Source organism: Rutilus rutilus (assembly GCF_951802725.1).
Source record: "Rutilus rutilus genome assembly, chromosome: 3".
NCBI classification, from domain to species: domain Eukaryota; kingdom Metazoa; phylum Chordata; class Actinopteri; order Cypriniformes; family Leuciscidae; genus Rutilus; species Rutilus rutilus.
Genome location: NC_140211.1, coordinates 35,914,204 through 35,940,688, shown reverse-complemented (window position 1 = coordinate 35,940,688; position 26,485 = coordinate 35,914,204). Strand labels below are relative to the sequence as shown.

Here is a 26,485-nt window from a genome sequence, read left to right as displayed (position 1 = left end):
CATTTATCAACAAAATTCACGTCACATTAGAATGGTTTATTTGATCCCATTTTCTTTAATGTGAACACACTGCCATTCTATATAGTGATATAACAATAATTCAGGCATTATTTTTATTAGATTTCTAAGCATTAAAAATGATTGAGTGCATTGTGTTTTGATTATTATTAAGATCAGTGTCTCTACTAGCGCACATCTTTAGAGATGCTGCTAGAAGTTTCTAGCTCGGTTGTGAATGCCGTTGCTAGGCAACATTTTGGTTTTGTGTGGCAATCCTACTTTTTGTCGCACTTCATTCATGATGATATTTCTACGTTGTACATTGTAAAAAAAAAAAAAAAAAGTGCCAGACTGGTAAGGATTTGTGTGCATGCAAAACGGCGGTATGATGCATCAGAAAATGCTATAAAACTGATGAAGTGAGGCGTTTACTAGAGCTCGACACAGATCAGGTCTTTATGCCAAAAGCCTGCTTGTACTTAAAAAAGTTGAATAAATAAGTCAGGTTCTCTCCTCGGCAGCTGAGGTCTGCCCTTTCATGACCGTTATCAGCTTTGGGGGGCTTAGGTCTAAATATCGGTCACAGTGTGGGCCTTTAAAACTCAGAGTCCCCCCCAATAAAGATACTCTGTGGCTGTGTTAATCCTGGAGCCGGTGAAAATCCGCCTGGCGCTACAGTCAAATGTGTCCCCCAAACCATATTAACTCTCTCCTGAGGGGCCTACAGCTGCCGGCCGTCCATTACTCTGGGCTTTTCCTTCTCCGCTTTCAAAAAAATATATATCATGGACTATTACTGTGTCTGTTTTCCAAACGGATGAAGATTGAGTAATTTCAAAGGCAGTGGAGTGTTGTGTGGGGCAGAATCGATTCGGAGAGGTTCCCTATCGTGTCCCTGCCGTTTGTGTTAATAACGCTATGAACTGCCTGACTAATAGCTTCTCCCCTGAAGAGACACAGTGGGAGGGGGTGGGAGGCAAAAAACAAGCCCCAGAACTGCACTGTGCTCCCCAGCAATTTGGTAAGCATGATTTAGTAAGCTTTCCAACTAAAGGAGCACAGTGCCCAAATACAATTAAAAGGACAGCTCACCAAAAAAAACCGAAAAATTTTGTCATCAGGAACTCGCCCTCATGTTGTTCCAGACCCATAAGATTTTCGTTCTCTTCAGAACACAAATGAAGATATTTTTTATGAAACCTGAGAGATTACTGTCCCTCCATTTAAAGTCCATACCACCAAAACTTTCAAGCTTCAAAAAGTTCATAAAGACTTTGTGAATATAATCCATACAAATCGAGCAGTTTAATCCAAGTGGAGGTGGGGAATGCGACCACAATCTTATTTCGGGACATGAGAAATTTTATTTCACAATAAAGACATATATCACGAATCACGATATAGTCATTACTGTTACTTTGTTTAAGTTTTGTTATTAAAAATAAGAACAAAGACGCAAATTACAAACAATAGTACAAATAAAATAGACAAAAGATACAAATAAAAAAACTAAGCTTTTCAGGTACAGAAGGTTTATTTAATTTACTCATTAATACCTTGAGATGTTTATTCAGCCCCCCCCCCCCCCAACTGACAACCGACAAGATTGTTAAATTAGAATTAAATTCAATTAGAATGAATAAGCGTCTATGACCCATTAAAATATCAGGGATCTGTTTTCAAGGGTTTAGTTTTACATGTGCAAATAGCAGCATAAACAAGAGAACATGAGGATTCACACATCGTCACGTCACGTTCTGTGAATGGAGAAAAAAAGGAATAAATATATTCCACTTAAATAATTAACAGATAAAAAAAAAAAAAAAAACTGTGCTACAAGTAGTAGGCTATGTGCTGAGTTTCAGTTCATTTTTGTGACGCCCACCAAAAACAAGTTCATGGAAAGGAAACCTTTATTTTTACTTCATGTTCAGTTCTGAATACCATTAAAATTTAAAGGATTTATTGTGGAGTGAGGGGAAATAAAATAGCCTATAGCTATGTTTATAGTACTTGTCTTGTTTGGAAACATTTCAATTTATTTACCGTTAATGTACATTAATGTAATAATAAAATGCAACTTCTATGCAAATTATGTTTTTTCCCCCTTTTAAAAACCATGTATAGCCTAGCGTTTTTTTTTTTAAACATGCAGCAGGGTTTTCAAAAAATCTTGAAAAATTGCTTTTTAAACTATTTAACCAATAGTATTAATTGGTCAAAATTCGTACTGTTGGTTAACAGGTAACCAGTTTATTATGAGCATCCCTAATTAATACTACAGAAATGTAATGTGCAAGCACCACATTGAGATCATGGCTTTTTGCACTTCATAACTAACATCATGCATGTCTTGATTTTTATTTTCTTATTCATGGAAGCTTCTTTATCACTCTGAGTCAATAACTTCAAACAGTACTGTGCTATGCAGAAATATTTACATATTACAATAACCATAGACCCTATTCCACCCATGCGTAAATCCAAGTCTTGTTTTATATTATTAACAGATTTAATTTAGGCTTTTATTCACATAAAAGCACTGATCAATGTTCATAGAGCTCATCAAATATGGTAAACACAGAAGTTCAACTACTTGCTTATCGTGCGAGAACAAACCTCACTGGTTTTTGTGGAAGCTCAATTGTGTTTATACGTTTGGAATGATATGAGGGTAAGTACATTTTTGGTCGAACTATCCCTTTAACCTCTTTATTATCCATATTTTCCTTCCTGGCCTTTCGAGAATGCCCAATCTCATCTGCCAGAGTGTCGGAAAAGGACAGTGGATGGAAAGATGAGACGTTGAGGCGATCGGTGAAAGCATTAGATCATCAATCACTGCTGCCTTGTGATCTCTGAATGCACGGCTTGTTGTGCATGCTCTCGCTGTCACCGGCGAATGGTTAGTCTGTTTTAAATAGCTAGCACGTTGCAAACCAGCACTCCGCTCAAGAAAAAAAAATATCTCAGATGCTCCTTCGCATCCCAGGTGAATGCCCTGGTGCCGTTTTAAGGCGTTGGGGACGGGTGATAGTGGCGTGATGGACGGGAGCGAGGCATTACGGGACAGCGGGGCGCGCGGCAGAGGTGGTTGGGCTGTCAGATGGGAGGCCTGAAGCCACGGCTGCCCAGGATGTGATGCCTGGCTGTGGGCCAAGGTCAGCTAGCCGGGGCTCCAGTCTGTTCACAGTCCACTAATCACACGCGTACAGAGAGGGAGAAGGAGGGAGAGAGAGTCGCTTTTGTGAAAAAGAGCCTGCTTAAAATGGTTCACAGTTTCCGTGCGAGAGAACAAGGAAAACGTTAGGCGATAGGATTCTGCGTTCTTTGCAGGAAACACAGAAATACAGAAAAGCCGTAGCCTCTATTTAGTTATCGGATAGGACATCTGAGTGCAGCAAGACTGTGAAAAAGTAATGGGACGGATGAAGACGCAGATTAAATCTTTAGCAGGCACTTCACAGCAACCAGCTGCAGCTCTGTTGAAGCTCTTGTGGCTTTTTAAGGGTAAACCACAAAAACACTGTGCAATAGATTCTCACGATAAGATCAAACCTCAGACAATAGCTTTCTAACTTTGTTGTTAGTCATGAGCAATGGACACTTCTGCGATTCAATTAATATCAAGAAGTAAGTCTGAACAGTAACTTGTGAGCGTTACAGCTAGAATACACTACACAACTTTTAAAATCTGTTCAGATTTTAAACGCAAGTCATCATACACTTGCTATCTTTGTAAATGGTTACTTAAAGTCTCTTTAAAGGCAAAATAAATAAATAAATCTAAACACATTATAAATGTTAGAAATGTATTGCTAAAACACATTACAAAGACTGAACTGTGAAGTACTGAATTGTGGAGTTAGACCGTTAAACAGCTTTTCACCATTACTGTGTTCAGGATTTTTTGGGCGGGGCTAAAACGGTGGCTCGATGACGCACTGGAGCCGCCCCTACTGTCGATGACGCACTGGAGCCGCTGAGCTCCTGGCCCCGCCCCTACTGTCGATGACGCACTGGAGCCGCTGAGCTCCTGGCCCCGCCCCTACTGTCGATGACGCACTGGAGCCGCTGAGCTCCTGGCCCCGCCCCTACTGTCGATGACGCACTGGAGCCGCTGAGCTCCTGGCCCCGCCCCTACTGTCGATGACGCACTGGAGCCGCTGAGCTCCTGGCCCCGCCCCTACTGTCGATGACGCACTGGAGCCGCTGAGCTCCTGGCCCCGCCCCTACTGTCGATGACGCACTGGAGCCGCTGAGCTCCTGGCCCCGCCCCTACTGTCGATGACGCACTGGAGCCGCTGAGCTCCTGGCCCCGCCCCTACTGTCGATGATGCACTGGAGCCGCTGAGCTCCTGGCCCCGCCCCTACTGTCGATGACGCACTGGAGCCGCTGAGCTCCTGGCCCCGCCCCTACTGTCGATGACGCACTGGAGCCGCTGAGCTCCTGGCCCCGCCCCTACTGTCGATGACGCACTGGAGCCGCTGAGCTCCTGGCCCCGCCCCTACTGTCGATGACGCACTGGAGCCGCTGAGCTCCTGGCCCCGCCCCTACTGTCGATGACGCACTGGCCCCGCTGAGCTCCTGGCCCCGCCCCTACTGTCGATGACGCACTGGAGCCGCTGAGGCTGCAGCCTACAGCTTGCTAGCTAGCTATGCCTTCGTCACGGAAATGCGTATTACCTGGATGCGATCACTTACAAAACAGCTCGGTGTCCTTATTTAAATTTCCGAAAAACGATCATATCAAGAAGAGGTGGATTCATTTTGTGAAGAGCCACCTTAATGGAGAGCTGAGGATCACCACCAACACCCGCCTTGTAGTGATAATTTTACACAGGATAGTTTTATAAACTTTCGTCGGAGACAACTGGGATTCACTGATAATCCGGGTGAATGGGGCCGAACCGACTATCTCCCGCCTCGGCTTTCCTCCTCCTGTCCCGCCGACAACTGGTGCCATCATCGGCATCGCCCCCAGCGTTTGAGAGCAGAGAATACTGCTCCTTTTTTCAAGATTTTGATAGCTAATTTTATTTACTTGGCAGCTTTTTTTATCATTCAAATTTGGCTGGGGGGTTAATAACACATTTTTCTGTGGTGTGACAAACTCAGAACACATACTTAATTTTGACTTTACAGGGACTTTAACAACTTAATGACTGAGGGTCACACCAGACTTTAAAGTTGTTTCCGAACACAACAAACTCACACAGAAACATGCACTTTGTTTCTAAGAGACATGTGACAAATGAAAACAATATGTATTCTAAAATCGGCTCAGCTCGAGTCTGTGCCCATCATACAACGTGATTTTCTGGCTCTGACTTTGAGCAACTAGCACAGACATGTCCAGACTGAAAATCTAAGCAAAATTCGAGGCAAAAGTTGTATTGTAAAAGTAAATTCTATAACTGTTTAACACGCAGACTTTGTGATTTTAATTCTGTCCGAATTGAAGACATCTGTGTTTTTCTTACATACTCTCTCTAAAAAATTATGTAGCAAATTACTTGCTGGTTTTCATCTAACTCTGGGGTCCTGTGAGAAATCTAATCATGTCCGGATAGGAACGTCTATGATTACTGTATAGAATTTTTTCACAGTGCTTTTCCTCATTTAATTTGACCTTCGTCAAAAACCATAACTAAACAAAAATGTCTCATTGCGCTGCCTGGTGCACATTCATTATGCATTGAATGTGAGTAAAACAACAGTTGGTGGTCTGAGTACTGCTGACTTCCAAAAAAGTTTATTTTTTATTTTATTTTTTATCCAGAGTCTGATCATGAACAGAACAGTTCAGAGTGGCCACTATATACAGGCATGATTTTAATACATTCCCTTTAATACCTTCTCTTAATTATATACATTACCATTCAAAGGTTTGGGGGTCTGCAAGATGTAGCCTAAATTTTTCTGTAATGACTCACCAAGGCTGCACTTATTTGATCAAAAAATGCAGTAAAAACAATAACATTGTGATTATTGTATTATTAAAATTGAACTGTTTTCTATTTGAAAATATGTTAAAATGTAATTTAGTCCTGTGATGGTAAAGCTGAATTTTCAGCATCATTACTACAGTCGTCAGTAGCCGCGTTTCCATTACCCTTCAAATTGCGCAAATTGAAATTGCGAATTGAAAATACGCCCAATGGAAACACGTAATTTTCGCAAAACCTCCCATTTATCGCAAAAAAGTTTTTACGCTCGCATGAGGTGGTTTTTCAGGCAATTCGAAAAAGAAATATTTAGCAAAACTGCAATGGAAACAGTTTTTGCGCATTTACAGTCACCTGACTTAGATGACGCGGTATGTTTGGACAGAATACGAGACAGAGCTCTTTATTAAATTCATAAAAGACAAAAGAATGACAGAAATACTGGATTCTAAACCTCAAATAAATGCCACAATCAAAGACCTCGATGCAGAAATGAGTGAGAAACACCCAGAAACATCTCATATGTGCCGCTCTCAAGTATAAGGGTCTTTCCTTACCATTAATGATTGGATAACACACATTCGTCTCCTTTGATTAATAATAATGGCCAGTGCAGTGGCTGGGATTGTGGGATATAGTACATAAACCTACCAGCGTCCGTTGCCATGATTTTTGGAATGACTTTACTTATCGCGAGATGAAAAAAATGAAGTTTTAGTCGCATAACATCAGTTAATGGAAACGCCGTCATTTCGCAATAGTTTTTTGTCGACATTTAGAAAGAAAAAAAATCACAAAAGTTTTGCGCAAATCTGTAATGGAAACGCGCCTAGTGTCACAGGATCCTTCAGAAATCATTCTAATATGATGATTTGCTGTTCAATAAACATTTCTTTCATTGTCAATGATCAAAACATTTGGGTGAAACAATGATATACATTTTTTTATATAATCGTATTGACCCCAAACTCTTGAACGGTGGTGTACATAATGAATATCACACATGTAGTGTTATATATTTCAATAGGATTTGTGATGCATGTACATAATGAAAAAACAGATGAACTTTGAAAATGTGCCATCTAGCATTGGACAGATTCATCACTATAAGGGGGAAAGTTATGGCCATTTGTGCAAATAAGTGAGGCAAATTTTCTTTGCTGAAGGCACTGGCTTGGAAATTATGATGATTAAATTGTAGGTTAAATGCTTAGTAAATGATAAACACTTATGCCAATTTCTCTTTGGAAAAGCAAGCACTCAGACACACACAGTATTTTAGTATAGTTAAACACTTAGATTGTGTTTATCTGATGCGTGTGTGTGTTTGTGGAGGTGCAAACAGCTGTCTTCTGATCCCATCCCCAGCAATGTCACAACTACTAATTTCCATGCTCCTAGAGCAAAGATATCTCATGCGTCTCCGTCTTATAATTCAAATCAGGCCATGGGCGCAGCCATCGCCTATAGAAGTGCTGAGGGGAAGGGCATCGGAAATAAACAAGACAATGTGGTGTGAGAGCCTCTGACATTTGACTGATTTCTGATAGGAAGTGACAGGAGATTGACATGAAATGAAATTCATACAGGGCACCCTGAACACACCACCGTGGAAAAGACAAACAAACAAATAGGAAGCGAGATCTCTGCACTGGGGTTGCACCGTAAAATAAAAATCACAACCACGGTTGATTTTTTTTCTTATTTTGATGAGGTGAATTTCATTTGCATGCATGAAAATCAATCTGATTCTGAGCTTATGGAATGAAATGCATCAATGCTTCCTGCACCAACTGGGTTCAGCCACACACGCCGAGCATGGAAAAACTTCAACCGTTTGTTATTTGTCATGAGTACTACTAACATATAATCAGAACGTCAAGTAGGCTGCATGTGCACTTTCATCTGTCTCTTCTAACAAACCGAATAAACAAAAAACATTTCCTTTTTTGATTTTGCGGGACAAGAAGATATTTTCTTTAGTGTGTTCTTTGAGTGGAGCAGCTGCTCTATAATGCTTCTCGATAGTCATTAAGAAAAAATAAAGAAAAGCCAAAGAACATTTTACAGAATGGCACTAAGGAAATGGGGGTAAATGAAAAACAAGAACTCCAATTTGGGCATCTCTCAGGCAACTTTCTGTTATAAAAAATTGTTGTTTGCTAGGGTTGGGCGACATGGCCAAATAGATTGTTTATTTTTATATCAGTTGATATCAATAATTATCACGATAAATGTCAAAAGGCAGTTTCAAATTAGATTTTTGCTCCTGAGTGAAAGTTGTAGAAACCAGAACATGACAAAACTTGCCAACAGGTGAACATTTTATAAATCTGTGGTAGAATATTCAAAACATTTATAATGATAAAAATATGCATGAGTAAACTTAAGTAAAATGCTTTTCAGTTTCAAGTCCGCCTGTGGTGAAATCACAGTTTTTAATTTTGATTATATGTCTATGTGGTGTTTTTAATATGCTTTAAGACAAACCTTGTGCAAATTCATAAGTATTTTGTCCTTAAAACCGCAGTGAACCAAAGACAGTCTCAAAAACGCGGTTTGAAATCGCTGGCGTTTCTGACGTCACAAACTATCTTGTAACCAATCACGTCAACGTATGATCATCAATGAGTGGATCTCTGAGCTGGTGTGAGTGAGTGGAGGTGCGGCTAATTTGCATATTCATAGAACCGCGTATACTAAATGAGGCACGGTTACATTCAAGCTATTTTAAGGCAAGATGTTTTAGTTTTTTTCAAGGAAAAAAGGCTTAAATATGTAATCTTGGTGGTCAAAGATGAGTTTTAAGGGACAAAAGTATTGACTACAGGATGACTTTAACTAAATAAATACCTTAATAGAAAAATGTATTTCTTATTTTCAGCATGTTAATGGGTGATTCAAACTCTGAAACAGGTTTGTGTTGCCTGACTCTGATGGCATGTACATTGCTGATCAGAATTATTTGCCCCCTTGGTAAATATGATCAAAGATGGCTATAAAAAATAAATGTGCATTGTTTATCCTTTTGATATTTTATTTTTTTTAAATGCAAAAATCTAAACTTTTATTTAAGTAAAAGAATTGAAAGTGGGAGGAAATCACATTATGAAATAAATGTTTTTCTCCAAAACACATTAGGAACAATTATTTGCCCCCTTTTATTAAATACTTCTTGCAACCTCCTTTTTTCTTTTTTGGGGGGTTTTGTGCTCGGTGACCCATTTTTCTTTTGATTTTGATGTTTGTTTTTGGATCACTGTCCTGTTGGAAGATCCAAACATGGCCCATTATAAGATTTCTAGCAGAGGTTGTCAGGTTATGATTTTCTATCTGTTAGTATTTGATAGAATCCATGATGCCATGTATCTGAACAAGATGTCCAGGACCTCTGGCAGAAAATTAGGCCCACAACATTAAAGATACAGCAGAGTATTTCATTTTACACATGGGGTACATTTTTATCCCTGTATGAACCAAACCCATCTTAAAGGGATAGTTCACTTTGAAATAAAATTTTGGTATGTTTTAGCTTACCTCAAGGGCATCCAAGATGTAAGTGTCTTTTTTTCCGCAGTAGTTTCAATTTTGATATTTTTAGGTCAAACCGTTCTTGTCTGTCAGTCATATAATGCAGGTCGATGGTCACTGTCTCAAAACACAAGCACAGAGTCCAAATTAAAACAATTCCCCATCGTCCAAATGAAACAATTCCCCATCATAAGTACACATTGATGGCCTAAGACACGAAACGAGCGGTTTGTGTGAGAAAACGAACAGTATTTATATCGTTGTTATGTCTTGAACACAGCACACGTCCAAATGATCTGACGGCGCGGGCGGGTATAGATATATAAACTAGATGTCGCCTTCGCTACTGCAGTTCATTGGAACGAAACCGTAGCCAAGGCGACATCTATGTATATATCTATACCCGCCCGCGTCGTCTGATCATTTGGACGTGTGCTGTGTTCAAGAGATAACAACGATATAAATACTGTTCGTTTTCTCACACAAACCGCTCGTTTCGTGTCTTAGGCCATCAATGTGTACATACGATGGGGAATTGTTTAATTTGGACAATGGGGAATTGTTTTAATTTGGACTCTGTGCTTGTGTTTTGAGACAGTGACCATAGACCTGCATTATATGACTGACAGACAAGAACGGTTTGACCTAAAAATATCAAAATTGAAACTACTGCGGAAACAAAGACACCTACATCTTGGATGCCCTTGAGGTAAGCTAAAACATATCAAAAATTAATTCCAAAGTGAACTATCCCTTTAAGTGTTTGCTGCCAAAAAGCTCTTTTTTTTATTTCATCTGTCCATAGAACGTTTGAAAAGTAACCGACACTACTGGAACTTCAAACGGGACGGGTTCTATGGACAGATGAAACAAACAAAATGGCTTTTTTTGGCAGCAAACACTTAAGATGGGTTTGGTTCATACAGGAAGAGAAGAGAAGAAGCGCCAACATGGATCTGAGAATCTGAAGGATCTGGAGAGATTCATTACGGAGGAATGGTCTCTGATCTCTTGTCAGGTGTTCTCCAAACTCATCCGGCATTATAGGAGAAGACTCAGAGCTGTTATATTAGAAAAGTAGGTTGCAGAAAGTATTTAATAAAAGAAGGGCAAATAATTGTTCCCAACGTGTTTTGGAGAAAAACATTTATTTCATAATGTAATTTCCCCCCCACTTTCAATTCTTTAACTTCAATGAAAGGTTAGATTTTGGCTATTTTTTTTAAATAAAATATCAAAAGGATTAACAATGCAGATTTATTTTTTACAGACATCTTTGATCACATTTACCAAGGGGGCAAATAATTTTGACCAGCCCTGCATATATATGGCACAGTTTGCATTGCAGGGTGCAAAATTAATAATATAACATATTATGTCTCTTAGAAATGAACATTTGACAGAACCTAGATATCATACATTTAGATCATATAACCATATGTAAAACCACACGTATGGCACCTCACTACTATAGTAAAATGTAACTACATGGTATTTGTTCTGAAAAACAGTAGCCTAAATTCATTTAGTATAAATACAAAGGCACAAAGGCTAAAGCTTAAAAACAAAAAATACAGTAATTATATTCTATTACCCATTTAATACATCTACATTTATAATATAATACAATTTGATATGAATATCCTACAGTTCGTGTTACTACGGTAAATTACAGTGATTTGTAGATTGAAAAGCCTTCTGACTGTATCGTTCATGGTTTTTCATCTGGTTTTAATCTGTTTAAATCACAGAGACAATTGTGTTCTTCGCTGAATTCAAGCGCTTCTCACTGGATCTCACAGCGCTGTTTAGTGGTCGTGTGATCGAGACTGATCAGCGAGTAAACGCATCTGCTCTAGTAAGCTCGAGCTGTGCTGTGGTTTGAGCCGAGCTGAGAAATGTCCTGTGTGGCACAGATCAAATGAGTAGAGCTGGTTCGTTCCACTTTTGGCACATAAACATTATATTGAACATTTATTGAACTTTTGTTATAATTTTATCGAGGGAATTTGTTTCGCGATAATTATAGTTATATCGACCACCCCTACTATTGAATATTAAATAAAGTCCTCATCACTGTTATTGTGAAATATATGGTAAAAATACAATCAATTTAATATGACGATTCATGTCGTTTTCTTTTTAAAATTAAGTTATAAAAGATGTTTTTTATAAATATGAATTACTTTATAATTTATGATGAAAATACACCGTTCAAAAGCTAGGGGGTTTATTAAAAAAAAAGAAAAAAAGAATACATTTAATCAGCAAAGATCGTTAGATTGATAAACGACTGCAAAGAAACTGTTAACACTGATACAAAAAAATATCTATTTCAAATAAATGCTTTCTATTAATCAAAAATGTATCAGGGTTTCCACAAAAACATTAAGCTGCACAACTGTTTTCAACATTGATAATATCAGCATATTAGAACGATTTCTGAAGGATCATGTGACACTGAAGACTGGAGTAATGATGCTGAAAATTCAGCTTTGCCATCAGAGGAATGGATTAGATTTTAAAATATATTCAAACAGAGAAATAGATTATTTTAAATTGCAACAATATTTGACAATATTACCGTTTTCAAAATAATTGCAGCCTGGGTAAGCATAAGAGACTGCTTTACAAAACATTACAGCTTACAGTCCCCAAACTTTTTAACGGTAGTGTTCCACCTTATGGTATCTTACCAAGTACATTTATTGTCTTGTTAAGTAAAAACACAAGTTACCTTAAAATTTACGGTAAAAATGTTCCCAGAAGACCCTGCGTGAAACATCTTCACAGTTTATTATATTTTATTAAAACGATTATGTTTTTTCTTATCAGTATGTAAAGTGAGCGCATCTACAGATGTGTTGTCTTTCTAAAATAATTTTGGAGGAAATGGACTCACTCTCAGTAGTGATATTATGGTAATAGAAAGCCTGTAAGCATATCAGACACTAATGTTTCATTTCGCTGAGGACAGATAACTCTGAACTGGACAAATGGAAATGCACCGTAGTGTTGTCATCGCATTAGCTGTCGTGTGTGTGTGTGTGTGTGTGTGTATGTGGCGAGTGAGTTGAGGTGAGGCGAGACGAGGCAAGACCGGTCTTACCCTAGAGGACTCATAGGACGGGCTGGACTGGCCACCTGAGGCCCATGATGCTTGGCTTGTCCTTTCATCCATACCTGTCCAAAAAACAGATTCACAACTCCATCAATGCCCACCCAATACAACCTTAACACAGCGACAACCACAGACATCAATAAAAAAAAAAAAGATCATCAGATTGATTCAAATTAAAATAAATTATTTCGTATTATGGGGAGGGTTTAGATAGAGAGTTTCTTAGGTATTTTTAGAAAGAAAAACATGCCTCAAAAATAAAAGATTTATTTGCACTCCAAATCTTTCTTTTGAAAAGTCTAAAAACTTTGGAACAACTTGATTTAATTTTTGGGTGAACTATCCCTTTAATTAAAGGTACTATGTTCCCTCACAGTAAACCAACACTGCAGTCTGCAGTGTATATGACGCATTACTGATGTCTGTATTTATGAGACTGATCAACATCAGCAAACTTCCAAGTTTAAATCTAATGAAACATGTTGATAATAAAACACTAGAAAATAATACACCTGGTGAAACTTTAAATGGTCACAGTGCAGCGTTCTGCTCTATTCTGCTGCATTTTAGTGGAACTAAATGATCTCATATATTATTTACTAATGCATTCACTGACTGACAATTAAATTGCATGTATTTTCTTAAAAGAAAATGGGGGAGGGGTCAGCACTTCCCATCATCATTCTCTGCTGGACTTATGAAAACGCTTTCCAGGGCCAATGGTTGACACTACAGTCCACGTGAGGAGTGGAAATGTTGAGCTCATGGCGCGTGGTCGTGTCCAGCATGGCTCTCTTGGCAGGAGTAAAGAAAGAGAGCAGCGGAGCCGTTAATCCGCTACGCTTCCATTCAAACGCTGCACTTTACAAGCCGGCCATGGCGCGTCATTTATTTTGCTTCACATAAATCACTTTCAAAAAACGCATCGCTCCCTTTCCCGCGCTGACGAGCCTGTGCCGGTGCAGCCGGGCCGCTCGGAGAGTGTCAGTGATGTATTGCCGAAGCTCATCAAAATAGCTGAGCGCTGAAAGTTTGATAAACCTCATATTTTACAATGCCTCTCGTTTCAAAAGACAGCCGCAGAAAACACAGAAACGGATAAATAAATAAAAACGTAAAGTTGACGCAATTGACTTGATTCAACATCTGGTATGTGATGAACAAAAACAATATCTGGCTTTGAAAATTAAATTTGGCTGAGGCTGTTGGGTAAAGATATATGATTTCTGGCTTCTTCGGGCTGTTTGAGCCAATATTATTGTGCAGGTAACAACATTCCGCTCTTCAGTCTCGTGTACGAGCCTCAAAATTGCAGAGGAAGAAAACATCAATATCTCTCTACACTATTGATAATCCATGTTTGTCATTTCAACAATTCTTTTTTATCTGATTCCAGCCCATTATAACATGGATCAAATGCGAGTAAACAATCGGGAGGAATTATGGTGGCCTTAAACACTGACGCTGAGCAGAGGGTTAAAAAAGCATATCAATGTATAAATGTGTAGTGTTATTTTCATAATAATGTCGACTAGGGCTGTCAATCTTCCTCTATAATACTATTCGAATTCCATTCCTTATTTTATTTAATATTCGAATAATATTCGAATATTAAATGCTCAAATTCATCCTATTATTAATATTTACGACATTACACAGTCTTATGGATCGCCAATGCGTGATGTTGATCGGTCTCATATCTTCACAGATAAACCGTCAGTTTGTCTGTTATTGCCTTTTGGCGGACAGCTGGTAGCAGTTGAGCCCCGTGATGAGGAGAGAGAGAGAGGCAGAACATAAGTAATTCTTGCCTGTTTTAGCGGCGGTTCCTCGGACAGATCGCCTAGCTTGTCAGGTTGTAAGTTGTCATAAAAAAAATAACGTATATTTTCCTCTCCGTTTTGGCCTTCCGTCCACAATGAGACGGCGTTTTTATTAATGAAAACGCACTCCAAAGTGGATATATTTGAAGACGCCGTTTTCACGTTGTAATGTGGACTGAGAATCAAATTGTTGATCTCCGTTACCGTGGAGACATTCCTCTCCGCGACTTTTGACAGTTGTTATGATGATACAGCGTGGATAACGTGCACAATTGTGTTACGATTCAAAAACTTTATTGTTTATCAGACGAAACAAAAGCATTTAATTTTCACATGTGTGTGCCAAGGCGGCGAGAAAGGCAAGATTGCATTAAAAAAAAATCTATACATAAAAAAGCAATATTCGAATAGGAACTTCAGCATTCGAATAGTATTGATTTTTTTAATATTCGAATTATATTCGAATTTCGGAATTCGTTCCAACAGCCCTAATGTCGACCATATGCAAAACTGTAAGTGATCTTTGCAGTGCATGGCTGAGCGTGATATAAACTGAAATCACTATCAAATGAACATTTGCATAAAGTAAATTACAAATTATTTACACACACACAGAGAGAAAGTTTGATTGCTGTTTACTAATCTATTTACACGTCCATACATGCATACTTCCCTTTCTTTCCTATCCATTCATCTGTCATTTCTTTTTTCTTTTTTATCATCCTTTTTTTTCCTTCCATCTATAATTTATTTTTCCTACCATCACTTGTTCTCCCTCTCTCTCTCTCTCTCTCTCTTTCTCCCATCATCAATTCACCCATCTAACACTCTCAGAAAAAAAGGTACAAAAGCTGTCACTGTGGCGGTACCTTTTCAAAAGGAACACCTTTGTACCTAAAGAGTGCATATTAGTCCCTCAAAGGTACATATTGGTACCAAAAGTGTACATATTAGTACCTAAATGGTACATATTAGAACCCTTTTGAAGGGTACTGTCCCAGTGACAGCTTTTGTACCTTTTTTTCTGAGAGTGTATCCTTCCTTCTTACTATATCTATCCTTTTTCCATTCATCCATCTTTTATCTATTTTCTTACATCCATCCATGTATCCTTCCTGCATTCTATGCACTCATCCATCCTTCTTTCTTTCCCTTTCTTTTAATTAATCCCCTCATCTTTCTTTTATTTCCCTTTCTTCCAATCCTTTTCCATCCATCAATCTTTCTATCTGTCCTTCTTTCTTTCTCTTTCTATCAATTTATCCATCCAATATAGGCCTATCTTATACACAATTTCTGCCCTCACATGATTAAAAGAGGCACATAAATAGCTTCAAGTTAAAAAAGGCGCGCGCGTGTGTGTGTGTGTGTGTGGTCTGATCTAATGCCAGAGACAGTGTACACAGACCAGAGACGTGTGTGTAGCAGAGCAGGACAGTCACCACAGGGGCCTTTTAAACTCAGACAAGGAGTTTTCTCTCATTTAACACATCCCGTAAAAAATGTGTACAGTACTTTAATAAAATAGCATGTTTCTGGATAGTGTTTTGGTGATATGAAGGAAAATATTTCTGACACAATATTAGGTAAACAGGGTCATATTTTAGGTCACATATTGCGGAGGATTTTCTTTTTCCGGGTGGATCATCAAGACTATTGGTCCTCCTAGTTGTCAATCATTCTGGTGATATGTTTACGTGAGGCCGTCGTACGTGCTCGTCCTTAGGTAGTTTTCGCTTTCTGCGCATGCGCACTTTTGGGTGTATGTGTGTGGTGAGCTACGGTTCTCACCGGATTTTTTCAAAATGTCTGAGGGTTGCAAGAGGTTGGGCTTCCCACTGATGCCTCAGTCGCGAAGTTTCTACTCGACAGGTAAAGGAAAGTAGGCTTGTATGAGCCATGCCAACAGCAACTTGCAAACAGAGCGTGCACGAGGAGAACTAGGCTCGTGCATGCTCTCTCGTGCACATGTTTAATAGGCGTTCCCTCTCGGGAGCAGGTAGAGTGTTGCGCATGTGCATTTTTCCAAAAAGTGGAGAGGGCGGTTCTTTTCTAAAATTCGGGAAAATCCTCCACTATACCTTTAAGACTTATAATCAGAGCACAAGAAAAAAAATACTAAATAAATGGGAAACAAGAGCAAACATTAGATTACGAGGCAGACATGAGGCTGGGAGGTGTAATTCATTCAGTGTCAGAGCTGGAATGTGTAAAAGGGGAGACATGTGTTTAGTATTTTAAACAGAGGAAATTACCTCATAGGGAAGTTCCTCTCTGAGGACCATTGAGGAATTTCGTATATATATTTATGACTATCCATCAGTTTTATTCCTGCAAAAATGATCAAATCAGCATGTCTAATATATCAAATAAACAAATAATCTTACTCATATGAGAAGCACTGGGTATAACAAGCTAACTCTGACAGGTTTCATACAGAGAAAGAGAGAGAGAGAGAGAGAGAGAGAGAGAGAGAGAGAGAGAGAGAGAGAAACAGCCTCCTCCTTTCTGTGGTTTAGTGTGTTATGAGTCAGCTGCTCAATTTAACCATCTGCCAAATCACTGAGGACCGATGTCATGAGATGTTCTACGTCAAGGTCGGTGATTGAAAAACTTGCCATTTCCCGAATGGCTTATTTACAACTGTTCTTTTTACTTGAGCCAGTCTAGCAGTGCAGAGCTTCACCTGCCTCTATAGCTTTTCTTAACGGCCATTCATCACTTTTATACCAGTAGTCTGCCCTACAGTCCATGTGTGAGAGGTTTATAAAACATACACTCTTCCCACTCGCCTAGTGTGAAACATTACTGCTGCAGAGCCGGTGGCCAAATCACAGCAGCTCACACAACCAATATGCTCACGTATTCCCAATTCCCATTCCCCAGCAGAACATACAGTACGATTTCCTTTAAATGATTTGCTGAAGGCCAAAAAATCAGAAACGCCTTTGAACATGTTTAAAAGTGTGTAGTGTAGTGAGGATAGCTTACTATCTAGTGAACATGACAGTAAAATACTTTGACTAATCAAATTGGCTTTTACCCTTTTAGCTGATGCTGAAAAGATATACCTATTTATAGTCATAAAAAGGAAGTTATGATTTCTTTTCTTCCCTATTGTGATGAATATGAATGAAACGGCGTCTTATGAGAAAATAAATGTACATGATGCGTTTTGCTTCACTCAATGAGAAATAGCTGTGCTAATGCCAGTATTGACACAGTCTCTTCTAATTTGTTCATTCCATATGTTACATGTAATAATAATAATAATACGCGTAATTATATTTAGCACTCTGACATATTGCTGCTAGTATTATTTAACATAGGAACTTAAATCTATTAAGTTGGTTCAACAAAACATTATTTGTTCAAATGAACTTGTTTTAGTCTTGCTGTATACGGATCTAATCTAATTGCGTGGAAAAGTTTTCCTTAATTAAGTTCATTGAACAAACTACTTTTTTGAGTGCAGAATCTGTTATAAGCTACCAACATCAGATCCTGCTTCATCTGGAGTCTTCAGCAGGGTATGCACTAATTGCACAAGTATAATCAAACTCCAAGAAAATCAAGGCTCTCAGCTCGCTCTTCCCCAGCATCGGCAGCTATATGTGCATCATATAGCTCATCTTTATAATTATTTCTGAGGCGTAATTTTTTATGCTTAATTATGAAAATCAGCTCCAAAATAAATGCAAATTATGCACGCATAGGCATCCCGACCTAACTGCCGTGGATTCTGCGCTCGAGCACGATGCCAAAGAGCATTCATTTACATGCAGCTCCCGTCCAGAGAAGGATTTAAATATGGATTTAACTTGGCAGTGGCTCTGCCTTGTGAGCAAATCTTTGTCTTTCCTGTTTTAGCGTCTGCCAACCATGAGAGATTCTTCTTTAACATTGTTTTACTTTTGCATTTCTAGACTAATCGAGACTTTTTCTCTAATTTGCTTTCATGGAATTACTGGGGATTTTAAGAGTGTCTTTGTCCTGTCCTGTGTGTCAGCTTTAATGAGGGAAAAAAGCATGCATGACGAAAAGCGTCAGTAATGCACGGCGGTGTTAATAACAAAAAGACTAGTCGAGTGAGCGGTTTTGCATTGGGGCAAAAAGGCATAGTGGCTATAGTTGGGAAGGGAGTGCTGATATTTACACGCAGGGATATAAAACCCATCGGAGGCTAAACGGCCAAAATATTTGAGAAGTTTTGCATTATAATCTTAAGCATGTAGAATTAGCAAGAAGAGACATGTATAAGAGAATGCATAACTACACCTTTAAATATCATGAGTCAATAAAAAATAAGCTTGTTCATGATTTTTAAAAAATTACAAAAGACAGGTGGTTTTGTTAAAATAATTTTCTTTTTTAAATAATAACTACTTTTTTCACAATAATTACTTTTAATGATTTTTTTTCATTATGATATCAGGACAGTTGTATCACCCTGCAATATATTTGATTTTTTTGAAAAATTATTTAAAAATGTATATTTTAAAAACATGCTCATAATGCAAGTGATATAATTAAGTCGTTGTATGTCTGTGAATTGTTTTTTCTGTGCATTTCTGAAATAAATAGATTCAGATTCCTGTCATTAACCCATGTGCATAATTATTTTTGCACAGTTATTGGACGCCCATGTTAAGACGCCCGTATGTCCTTCATATTAACAGCATCTACATGAAATGTGCTTAACAAGGTGAACGAAATGCAAATCATGAACGCACGTGTAACAGTGAACTGAACTGATCGCCAATCACATCAAATGCAGCACATACGAACACAACCTTCACTAAGAGGCAAATATTTCTCTTGGCACAGCCTGACTCTCTTCTGGATTTTAATTGTTGAACAGGTGTCCACACCGCTCCACAACAGATGCACAGTGAGGGGGGGGGGGGGGGTAGAAACAAAGGCAATGTACCAATTGTTCCAGAAGCAAGTGGCTCACTCATGTGCTCTGGCAACGAGATGGCCGAAAAAAAAAGAAGAAACGCATTCATTACTTCAATTGACCGTTGCCTACCACTGCTGCGAAAACAAGCGCCCCAGACGTGACATCACAAAGCCCGAGGTCTGAGTCGTTCGGTGGAATTTGCTTCATGCCAGATTTCCAGGGAAACCAAACATTCCCCTCACAGGCCCAGACGGCCACTGCATCGGGGTTCAGTGGTGAAGCTGTGATCGTGGTGAGGAAGCGCACAGCGGATAAATGTTGTGAGCGTAGGCTGCTTGAGAGGAACATCTTCCCTCACTGGTCTCATCAGGAGGGGCAATGAAATCCCAGGACTGAGTCATGCTCTGGAGAGAGAGATGACCGCTCAGCTCTCATTAGTATGACTGATACCATACAACAGAACGACACTCACTCACCTGAAATGAGATAAGACCAACAGACGGGTGCCACGACTATAGGAGGTGGCTAGAAAAATATTCAGAAGAAAAGAAAACAATTATAAAACCTCAAAGCTTGATAAATCTCCAAAACCTTGATATGCAAAATTGCATGGGTGTAGATTTGGCTATGAACGGACAGGATATATATCCACCATCTGATTTGTATTGTGGAAATTTAGCTAGATAAGAATTGGATCAGAGGTCTGGTTACACCAGGGGTCTCTTCAGAAACTAATACAGTGCAGAATCAACTTTATGCTGCTTTAAATGTAAACATTTGGGAGTAAAACAAAAAAAGGGATAACAGGAAATTTACTTATACCTAATAAAGTAAAATAAAGGTTACCTGTACCTAATAAAGAGAGGAGACTTGGAAAAAACTGAGAAATTCATTAACTGTAATATTTTAACATGTTTAATAAATGAACTGTAATTTGTTAACATGTCCACATTATGATTATTGCTGAGAAACTCACACAAACTGTGGGAAAATGACCTGGGTTCCTGTGGGACAGATTCACAAGAGTAAGAATTAAACTAGCTAACTGATGACAATAGAATACAGGGGGTTTCAATTTTTTAGATGCCACAAACCCTCAAAAGACATCTTCATATTTTCATATATATTATTATTTTTTTATATTTTTTTGCTAATTTTTTTAAAAATACATTTATCTGTGGACCCCTAACAGTCCCCTGGAGTCCCTTGTACACTTTCAACAAACATTTTCAGATGTACAAAAAACATAGGCTATTCCCGAAACTGCAAGCTAACAGGATAGCCGTAATTTGAACAATTCATAATTCCAGTTCCATGTGAAGGAAGCATTAGATGCCACACAACAAATAAGTGTTTACTTGCCCTGCTAAAGTAAAATATTATGAATATATAATAAATAATGAATTTATAATTATTTTAAATTATTAATCTTATTATCTTTTTAAATTGGCATTTAATTTTATTTTCCTCAAATCATCCCACCGGATGGCACCCACAGGCCGTGTGTTTGACACCCCTGCATTACAGAAACAACTGGTGAAGAAAACTCGCAGAATCAGGTATTTCTGTGTGTCTATTCTAGGGCTGCCCTAATAGTCGACTTGTTAGTTGACAAAAAGAGGCTTGGTTGACTAAATTTGAATCAGTCAGCTAGTCTGAGAAGTCACGCAGTGACGGATCGCTAACACGGCTGATCCATCCTGTAATATGTCAGGCAGAGAATCCAAAGTGTGGGAACATTTCGAGAGGGTAAAGAATGACCAGAAAAAGGTGGCGTGCGACCTCAAACATGACTTCAACTTGTTCAACTTAACTTCCACGTCGTTGGAGTGCATCTTCTAAAGGGCCAGTGTTACGGCTTCATTGTAAGCAAGACACTTCTCCCCAACAACAAGACAGAGATTGAAGGGAAAAAAATAGTGAAGGTGTGTCACGTATAGCCTAATTGTCCATATTAGGGATGTTATTAATGCCCCAAAATGAATGCTTTTAGACTTGCTGACATATTAGTGCTCTATTTTCATATATCTACTTAATATCATATACAGTATATATCTCAAACAAGCCCAAACACAACATAAGACAAGTGCGTAAATAACAGAGTGATATGATATGCTGCTTGGCTAAAGCTATAGGACTTCCGGGATCCGAACGCGTCATTGTCATGGCGCTGTGTTTTCCAACGTCATTTGGAAGATCAACCAGTTAGGTTGGGTGAGGGTGAGGATAGTGGGTAGGGACAATCAGACACGGTTTTACAGTTGGAGAGTGCTTGGATTGGTTTGATCGCTTATATTGACAGGTCTTGATTTACAATGTGCCACTTAATAGGAGCGTTTAGCTAAAACAGCGCTGGAAGATCATCACTCATCAACCAGGATCTTATTACTTTTATGTTTATTCTATGTATTTTTATTGTGGCGTTTACACAAGTAAGTAGTTCTTATGTTCAGTAAAATCACTTGTTTGGGTTTTTTAGACGCTTGGTTAATTAAGTTTAGAAATAAATGGCTAGCCTACCTAATCCATTGCATGGCTTGAAGACATTAACACGTTTAGAATACATAACTATGGTGTGCTCCCTTCATTTTTCCTCATGTGTCTGCTGCACATGAATGAAGTTTGTGTGGTTTCTTCTTCATCCAATATGGTGCATGATGGGTAGGTTTAGGGAAAGAAACCTAACCCCAAACCTTTCCCTAAACCCACCCATAACTTATTAAACTTAACTTTACAAAAATGTTCTTTTAATTTTAAATAACCCAAAAGACATGTTGGAACGCTGTTGCTAGCTAGACAACCAATTAAAGTCAACGGGGAAATTTTGCGTACTAGATGCACGTAAATGAAAACTTTACATATAGAGAGTACACCAAATAGATACGCAGTGCCAGGAGATCGGGATGTCTGATCTCAGAAGAGTTCATGCAATGTTTGCTGGTGTCGCTGCGGCAAGCTTTATGTGTGTGCTGGAGTGCTTAATTTATGTTTTAAATGCTCGTTATTATGGTTTAGTATTTCTCCCCCAATTAATCGACTAATGGCTTACAGTCGACTAGGGAAATCTTTAGTCGTGGATAGCCCTAGTGCATTCCCATGTGCGTATATCATTTTAAAATGCCCCCACCAGTGTTAAAACCAAACCAACACTGTTGCATTTGGGGATATGCTGCTGTTTGACAACATAAGAGAAATGTTGGTAGCGTAAAAGGCAGTATGAAGCACAGTGGTAGTGACAAGGGAGTTTGTCACGGCTGGAAAAGCGTCTTCATTAGACCGGCCTCCTCGCTTCCAACTGCAGAGAGTCATATCACGCTGTCTGTCACACATGGAGGACACTGAAGAATCACACCAAAGTGTGTACACGTCACAAAATATCTCACACACACACTTCTGACACATTCAGTTTAATGATTAAGAGGAGATAGAGAGATCAACACGAGAATGAGTCACGCCAGCTTGAAATTAAAATTTAAAACATTGTGAAAGCGGGAGGGCTGTAAAGTGCCAGGGTTCGTTTTCCTACATGCAAACAAGGAGCTGTTTTGAGATTTTCAACAATCTGGTTATGTGCATCAAAGAGAGACGATTTGACTCTCAAAATAGCCCAACCCCTGATTGGAATGGGGAGTGTCAGTGACGTAGATGCCCTGCCCCTGCCTATATATGATCTACATCTCATATAATATGTCCACTTTAGAATAGTGCTAATTTTAATCCACAAGTGAAGTATGTGTGTGTTTTAAAGTTTTATTATTATGATTATAAAATAAAATAAAAATGATTACACTAATGTTCAAAAGTTTGGGGTCAGTAAGATTTTTCCAAAAGAACTGAACTGTTTTTATTCAGAAAGGACACATTAAATAAATCAAACATGATCTTCAAACAAAGCCCAAAGGATTTTACATTGTTACAAAAAAATTATACAATAAATGCTGTTCTTTTGAACTTTATATTAATCCAAGGATCCTGCTAAAAAATAAATTCATTTTTAAAATATATTAAGAAATATATATATATTTAATTTGTAATAATACTCCTGTTTGATAAATCACAGTTCAGTTCAGATGTTGAATTAGTAACTGCTCTGCTGGATTTTTTTTTTTTGAGTGAGGGATTTTTTAGACTTGGGAGTCTTTCCGATTCATTAAAAAGAACCAGGATGAGTAAATTAAGACAGAATTTTGCGGTGAACTATCATCTTAGTTAAAAGACTAAACCTGATGTCTTACAGTTTACTGGTTTGTCCTTTTGAACACTAATACACTTTAAAATCTAGGCTGGATGAAAGCAGCAAGGCGACTCGTACGAAGCAAATTACACCCCAGTTACTCATTTGCTCCAAAATGCCAATTACCGATTTGGACTGACTCATTTGTGGCCTACATTAGTTTGCATATTCCTAGTCACATACACCGAGTGCCGACAACCAGCACTTATTCTGGCATGCCCTTCAGCTCAGATAGCACATGTTATATGAGATCTAGCCAGACAGAGAAAGGCTACGGAAAATCATCATCAGCCAGATATTTAAAGGAGCGCTTGATCCCTTTTTGTCTAAAGAATCCCAGATATTAAAAGAGCCTGTGAGCACTCCTATAGGTGTGAATGAACGAATATATACAGTATATAACTCCTACTGTTCTGTGTTAGCCACTCTATCTGTCGATGCTTGGCTACCTCATTTACCCAGCATGCCCGCTGAGCACACTTCACTCCACCCCTCAAATTCCTATCAATAAAGAGTGCTACAGCTCATAATGCAGTGCCTTTGAAAAAAGGCAGGGGTTTAAATGTTCCTTTACCTATCTCTCCCTTCCCCCTCCGTTCCATCCAGCAGAGGGGCCGTTAAGGGGTCCGGGCAGCACGGTTGTGCTGGATTTGTCTGGCCATGCCCAGTTCAGATGCATTAATCTAAACTCTCATTCTCTGCAATTTCCACACTTCCTTCCTGCGCTGCGCTGCGCCCCGCACCATATGTTCCCAATCGCAAACGGAGGAAAGGTGCTTCTTCCTCCAACCTTGAGCCTCCTCCGAGGAACTAAGGCACACAAGCCAAATAGATGAGAAATTTATCTTCCTCATAAAAAAGGGCCAGACTGCTGTGGGGCTTGCGGAGTAAATCCAAGAGATTTCCCTTCCTCTAACACATAATTAAATTGAGTTGTGTTAGAGCACACATTAAACGGCATATCTCTCCCACTTCCCCCTCCTTGCGTTTCATAGGACAATGTGTGGCATTAACTTAACTGAACTGTCTTCTCAAAGGAGCCTGATAACAAATCAAAACCATGATGCTTCACCTCAGGGCTAGGCGGTAAGACGTTATAGAAATCTGTCGATCAGTTGAGAATTTTGCATTTGTGGTCAACAGATTTGTTTTAGTTTTTTTTGGCCAATGCCGATACCGATTACTAGAGAACTTGGTAGCCAATGCGTATAATAATAAAATGTAATGGTGGCAAACAATTGCTTAAATTAAGTAAACTTGGATTTTACACAACATTTACACATTTGACTAAAATATTTGACAACGGAACCCCAATTGAACCCCAAGAGAACTGAATTTGAGTCAACATATATGTGTATCAGTTATTTTATAAGGTTTTGGTTTTGTTTCGAGTGTTATTTAATCCGGTTGTGTAACATACAAAACATGTTCGATAACATACAAAACATTTTTAACTCTTTCCCCGCCACTGACGGAATTTTCACTGTTATACGGTAGGGGGCGCTATTACACATTTTCTGAAAGACAACAGAATCTCCTGAGCAAAACACAGGCTGGAAGAAGCAGAAACAAGTGATGGCATATGTAAGCAGATGTATATGTAAAATAACGCGATCATCAACATTAAACATCATATAAATCAAAACTGCCAGATGTTACCGAATGAAACGAGGTATAGGACTGTCGATGGACTCAATCTACTTCATCTATGTTTTGATCATCATTCTGAATCTGATCCGGAAGGCGGGGAAAGAGTGATATCTGATATCTGAAGAGTGACTGGCGGGGAAAGAGCTAAAATGAAAAGTCCAGCAAAACAACTACACTACCGTTTAAAAGACGAGGGACGGTAACATTATTAATATTTTTAAAAGATGTGTTTTATGCTCACAAAGGCTGTATTCATTTGACAAAAAATCAACTAGAAACATTACTTCAATTTAAAATAACTGTTTTTCTACAGTTTGTAATATATTTTAAAATGTAATTTATTCCTGTGATGGCAAAGCTGAATTTTCAGCATCATTACTCTTCAGTGTCACATGATCCTTCATAAATCATTTTGATATGCTGATTTGCTGCTCAAGAAACATTAAACTTTAATCTGTGTTGAAAACAGTTTTGCTGATTTATAATATTTTTCTGGAAAACATGATACAATTTTTCAGGATTCTTTGATGAATTGAAAGTTTAAAAGAGCAGTATTTATTTGAAATAGTTATTTTTTAAATGATTTATAAAAGAAAATTACTCATTCCATGATATGCCTACCCCAAGCACATAAAAAGGTAATGAGAGAATGAGAAAGACAGAGGGCCGTATGTAAAGCGCTATTTTATCAGACAAGATGTGCCTATGATTACTGCTGATTCTCAAGCATGTGCTGGATTCGTCCAACACGCTGTGCACAAAAGGATTACGCTGTCACACCCCCGGGTGCTTGCAATCAAGGCGGTGTTTATTGCATCAGGAAGATTTATTTTTATTGAGCTGCTCATTAGCAGGGTTTAATCAGAGCCCTATCTTATGACTGTTCTAACACTGATATCGCATCGCTCATCAGCCGGGCCCGAGAAAAAGCAAACAAACTCGATCCTTTCCGCTCGGCAACTTTCAGCCTCTTCTCTATCACATACAAGGACGACACCATGAATATGAATGAATCATATGCAACGGCATGTGAATATTACCGGCAAACACACTCCACAAATGCAGCAGATGCAGGCATGTGCTTCGACGCCACAAGGCCATTACTGAGGGAATATAAACATAGGTTTATTGGAAAACGTGCCTCAACCTAAATTTTTGCAAAACTCCAAAAACGTATACATAAAATTCACTGCAGTTCCCAGCTGAAAAGACCGTTAGTGACAGTAAAACGTCTAAAACTTTAATTCCTTTTCACACAAATCATGATTATGGGG

At 38.6% G+C, this 26,485-nt stretch overlaps 1 protein-coding gene across 9 annotated transcripts in view; it reads right to left on the bottom strand.

Annotated features, from left to right (window-relative positions):
* The window catches only part of tcf12 (transcription factor 12), a 122,095-nt gene that overhangs the window by 77,801 nt on the left and 17,809 nt on the right, over window positions 1-26,485 (bottom strand). For 6 of the 9 annotated variants that reach the window (XM_084405276.1, XM_084405278.1, XM_084405275.1 and 3 more), the window contains one exon: window positions 12,590-12,663. The exons of the other annotated variants lie outside the window; for them this stretch is intronic. In XM_084405276.1, the coding sequence (XP_084261402.1) occupies window positions 12,590-12,663 (74 nt within the window). The remainder of the gene's footprint in view (window positions 1-12,589; window positions 12,664-26,485) is intronic. 9 annotated transcript variants of the gene reach the window in all.